General features: G+C 38.3%; 1 protein-coding gene across 1 annotated transcript; it reads left to right on the top strand.

Annotated features, from left to right (window-relative positions):
• The first annotated feature begins 1,602 nt into the window (after positions 1-1,602).
• On the top strand, positions 1,603-5,011 carry GPR85 (G protein-coupled receptor 85). The gene has a single exon (XM_081038389.1). It carries the CDS (start codon positions 1,749-1,751, stop codon positions 2,859-2,861), a length of 1,113 nt encoding a protein of 370 aa, XP_080894515.1. The 5' UTR covers positions 1,603-1,748; the 3' UTR covers positions 2,862-5,011.
• Positions 5,012-5,395: the final 384 nt, after the last annotated feature.

Here is a 5,395-nt window from a genome sequence, read left to right as displayed (position 1 = left end):
GGAGGACGCGGCTGGAGCTCAAGGAGGCTCCAGCGCGCAGGCGCCGCCGAGCCCTGCCTGGATGCTCAGTCAAGGCACCAAGGCAAAAAAAAAAAAAAAAAAAAAAAAAAGGCAAAAAAAAAAAAAAGAAAGAAAGAAAGGAGAAAACCCCCCGGCAATTTATAGAAAGAAGAAGCTATAGTCTGTCGGGATATCCAACACCAACAGGTAGGAGGACATACTCTCGGTTAAGTTTAGGGGTGGAGGGCGCACAGTGTTGATGAAACTGCAGGCACACCGGGAAAAAGCCCTCCCTAAAATGGTGTTTGGGTATTTTTTAAACAATAAACTGCATAATGGAAGTACATTCAGGCAATGCATCTTCAGTTGGGCTTATTCAGAGCTCCATTTCTGGAAAGCCTTGCAGGACTGAGGAATATCAGATCGCGAATCACCAGGAACAGAAGCAGTCTCCCCATCTTCGCGTATGTAATGCATGTCTCTCTTCCCTCCCCCTCCTCCACCCCCCATTATAAATCCAGGGGTGGCGGGTTTCAGTTTTCATAATGTTGCATGATGAGATCGGCATTTACCCAGGGATATATCAGTGGGGAAATTAAAATCATCGAACGCAGGTTTGCCTGAGCCACCATCAGCGTATTCCGGGCAAGTGAGAAGTGGCAAAGGAAAGATGCTCGCTAGGAACGGCAGAGGAAGCCCATTTCCCTGGTGTGGCTCCCAGGCACCTAGCAGACAATGTGCATTTCATTTTCAAAGGAAGCCTCTTGTGATTTGCAACAAAGATTATATCAGTGTAAACAGAAAAGCTTAATTGCCCAATAAATACGGGTTCATGTTAAATTCATTTGAACCCAGGCAGCGAAGATTTACAAATGGAAGTTCATTATTCCTGTGGGTGTGTTTCCCTGGCTAATATTTACATTAACCATTTTTAATAATCATATGTGCTTAAAGGAGAAAAGATTTGCCAAAATTGGGGTGCGGTTGCCCGGGGGGTGGGGGGGAAGAGACAAAAGATTAAATCACATCAAACCTTGGGACAAGTTCCTACTAATTTACAAGTCGAATGTTGAAATTATGATTTAAGGTGAATCAACAAATACTCTTCTTATAATATGCAGCATGAATAGTGCTACTTGAGTTAAAAGACAAATATTTTGGATCCGTATCAGCGAAGAAGCTGCCTATACAATACTGACAGATACTAATAGAACTCAATAAATGTAGGTAATCTCCTTTCTGTCTCCTTTTAGCAATCTTGTAGATTCCTTTATAACACTAGTGATTAATTTTTGGACTGGCAAATTTTATGACTGTGGAACATTTTATTCCTTCTGTCCTAAATGTACCCAATAAAATATATGTCCTCCAAAATAGGGACATTTTTTAATTCATCTAGCCCAGAAAACTAAGCAAGCCAATTCTCTGAAATGTCAAGCAAAAGTACGTACTAAAGCAAATAATATTATTCAAAATTAAAACTTTATTTACTTCCCCAGAAATAAACAGCTTTACGTTAGTACTGCCTGACATCATTGCTTGTTAACTTAAGAACTGATAGCTCATTTTTTTTTCCAGATATTCTGATGGCAAATCAAATGGAAGAAAAGAGAAAGCATGACTGTAGATCGGATCAGTTCTCTTTGTGGATTACATTTTCAGTAAAATGCATGGATCTATCTTTTCCTTGTTCTTCTATCTAGATCATGAGACTTGACTGAGGCTGTTTCTTTATCCTCCATCCATCTATGGCGAACTATAGCCATGCAGCTGACAACATTGTGCAAAATCTCTCTCCTCTAACAGCCTTTCTGAAACTGACTTCCTTGGGTTTCATAATAGGAGTCAGCGTGGTGGGCAACCTTCTGATCTCCATTTTGCTAGTGAGAGATAAAACCTTGCATAGAGCACCTTATTACTTCCTGTTGGACCTTTGCTGTTCAGATATCCTCAGATCTGCAATTTGTTTTCCATTTGTATTCAACTCTGTCAAAAATGGCTCTACCTGGACTTACGGGACTCTGACTTGCAAAGTGATTGCCTTTCTGGGGGTTTTGTCCTGTTTCCACACTGCTTTCATGCTGTTTTGTATCAGTGTCACCAGATACTTAGCTATCGCCCATCACCGCTTCTATACAAAGAGGCTGACCTTTTGGACGTGTCTGGCTGTGATCTGTATGGTGTGGACTCTGTCTGTGGCCATGGCATTTCCCCCAGTTTTAGATGTGGGCACTTACTCATTCATTAGGGAGGAAGATCAATGCACCTTCCAACACCGTTCCTTCAGGGCTAATGATTCCTTAGGTTTTATGCTGCTTCTTGCTCTCATTCTCCTAGCCACACAGCTTGTCTACCTCAAGCTGATATTTTTTGTCCACGATCGAAGGAAAATGAAGCCAGTTCAGTTTGTAGCAGCAGTCAGCCAGAACTGGACTTTTCATGGCCCTGGAGCCAGTGGCCAGGCAGCTGCCAATTGGCTAGCAGGATTTGGAAGGGGTCCTACACCACCCACTTTGTTGGGCATCAGGCAAAATGCAAACACCACGGGCAGAAGAAGGCTATTGGTCTTAGACGAGTTCAAAATGGAGAAAAGAATCAGCAGAATGTTCTATATAATGACTTTTCTCTTTCTAACCTTGTGGGGCCCCTACCTCGTGGCCTGTTATTGGAGAGTTTTTGCAAGAGGGCCTGTAGTGCCAGGGGGATTTCTAACAGCTGCTGTCTGGATGAGTTTTGCCCAAGCAGGAATCAATCCTTTTGTCTGCATATTCTCCAACAGGGAGCTGAGGCGCTGTTTCAGCACAACCCTTCTTTACTGCAGAAAATCCAGGTTACCAAGGGAACCTTACTGTGTTATATGAAGGAGCATCAGTAAATCTTTAGCCTTGTGAAACACTGACCTCTGCTAAGCAATGTGGCCTGTAGCCATAGCTTGAGAAGAAAATCAAGAATGGGATCAGCGGTTATAAGGATTTGGCAACATTCTGCAGTCTTTGCAATAGTTCACCTATAATCCTATTTTAAATCTCAGAGTGATCCTGCTGACTGCCAGTGAAGGTTTGTAATTAAGAAAGGACTAAACCACTGCCCTAAGTTTCTTTATGTGGTTGAAAACTTGATAATGAAATTGGCAGGTGCTAAGTATCAGTGCTAAATGCTGTGTATATCACTACTTATGAAAAAACATCAAAAAAACAATTAGCATTGGACATCTTAATAAATTAAGTTGACATGAGGTAAATGTATTGATAAAAACTAATTTTAGAAGTTTGAAGACTTTAAAACATTTCATACTATTATTGTTTTGCAAAGATGAAAATATTTGGGGACTTAAAGTACTGTAATCCAGAAAAGACGTGCCATCAATTATTGGATTATCACACTTAAAAAAGTTACTTTGTAAGTTTGGAGGAGCATTCCAAAGCAGTATATTAGTTCTAATTAGAGTTTATGTTTTTTAAATTAATACATTACTATTTCTAAATACCATTTTCCTTACCTACTAGTGAAATTGCTAGCATTGAACTGTATTACGTGGTTTTTGTTGATTTGGTATAAAATGTTTCCAATTCCTTTTTATTTTGTGAATGCTAGATATTGGTCTGGGAGGCAACATTAATGGTACCAACTGGTCACAATTGAGCAGTTCTAACAAAGCATAATAAACACATGTTGCCTTAAAGGGTTATCTAGAATCTTTATCTTATTTTGCATTGGAGCAAATAGTCAGGGAAATCAAACCAGTACCTAGGTCATGGTCATGCATATGGAACTGCATGGACGATCATTTAATACTCTTCCCTTTTTCCTCACATGGTTTGAAAATTACGGTGCACATCACTGGGCTGAGATGTTCTTCTGAGGTGTGCTACCCATTCTAAAGTGTTCTAAGAAGGAGGCAGTTGATCTATGTTTATATTTTAAGTCAGCTGTCAAGGGGAGACCGCAGCCTTAGTATGACATCCTGCACAATCTGTGAAGCGTTTCTTCTACAGAAGGCACAGTCTTGTTTATACTTTCTGCACATTCAGTGTATTGGTCATTTAAATTATTTCCGATTTACCTTGTGAAAGCTTATAATATGATTTCTGGTATTTTAGAAATACATTAGAGTCTGTGAGTCTCATTCTTTAAGATATAGATGTGTGATTTCAATATAAAGTTGCATTTGCCAAAATTTACCCGTGTAGCCTGTTAATTTTCTTGGAATAAATTTTACATTTTTTGCAAATAACGTTTTTTTGTTTTGTTTTGTTTTGGTTTTGGTTTTTTAACTTGGAAGGCAAGCACAAACTAGTAAGACTAACTTTATTATGGTTTTTTAAATTTTATTTTTGTTGCTTACTATAATCTAGAACTGGAAATGTATAAATGATAGGGAGCATAAAGTTGAGAAACTGACAAATCATAGCTGTAAAAGCATTATTTGATAGCATATCATAATTATACTTATTCTCACAAACCAGTAATATCTAGAGATGTATACCTGCTTGGTTGGTTCAGAATTTTAATATAAATATCACATTTTAATTTGGGGCAGAGTAGAAATTTGGGGTTCTACATATTTAACCTGTAAGAAGAACAGTTTGCAATAATGTTATGACAAAGCAGAAAGGTTGTTAGTGTTTTTGTTTGCTTTTCATTGTTTTTGTTTTTTTGGGGGTTTTTTGTATTTAAAAAATAAGTTTAGGAATCTAATGGAGCAGAATTCTTTATTGGTACAGTAGTACATCTGTAAAGAAAATATAAATATAAATAAGAAAAAATAACTGCAATGTCTCGATATGTGCAACTATTCAGTCTGCTCACATAAGGACAGCTCAAGCTGTGATTTAGTGAGAACTCTGACCTCATTTTTATTTTAACCAAAGTTGATTGGATCTGAGACAAAGTTTAATGTACAACAGTGAGTTCAATCTAGCAATAAAGTCCCCTTGTTGGTACTAATATCATTACCCAATATACAATAAAGGAAATATTATCACAGGATATTCTGATAATATTATGTGTCCAACTCAAAAAAAAAAAAAAACTGCAGTAGAGACATGATTACAATCATTATCTTTATAGAGAATTTTGCTTAGAGGTTCAAATGTCACCAGCAATCAGAAGAAAATTCAGCAATGATCTGGAGGACAGAGAGTAGGCTTTATCATCTCCAGCCTCCATGACATAAACAAGAAGGCTGAGCACAAGTAAGATTAGGGGAATGAAGAGTCAAGAGCAGCAGCCAAGTGAGATTGCCGACTGCGCCTCACTACTTGGAATTCTAGATTTTAACAGTTTTAATAAGTGATCTGCCTCAGGGATCAGTGAATAATGTTGAACTCTAGTGACTTTCATGTAAGCCTAGGCTTGACAACTTGGCATATTAGGTCAAAGGGCAAGCAGTTGC

The sequence above is a fragment of the Rhinolophus hipposideros genome (genome assembly GCF_964194185.1).
Source record: "Rhinolophus hipposideros genome assembly, chromosome: 25".
In the NCBI taxonomy this organism is placed as follows: Eukaryota; Metazoa; Chordata; class Mammalia; order Chiroptera; family Rhinolophidae; genus Rhinolophus; species Rhinolophus hipposideros.
Note: the sequence above shows the minus strand (reverse complement) of the source record. Positions and strands in the feature narration are given on the sequence as shown.

Bases quoted from the DNA above. Each gene is read 5' to 3' on its own strand.
- GPR85 (XM_081038389.1), top strand. From the start codon at position 1,749: ATGGCGAACTATAGCCATGCAGCTGACAACATTGTGCAAAATCTCTCT.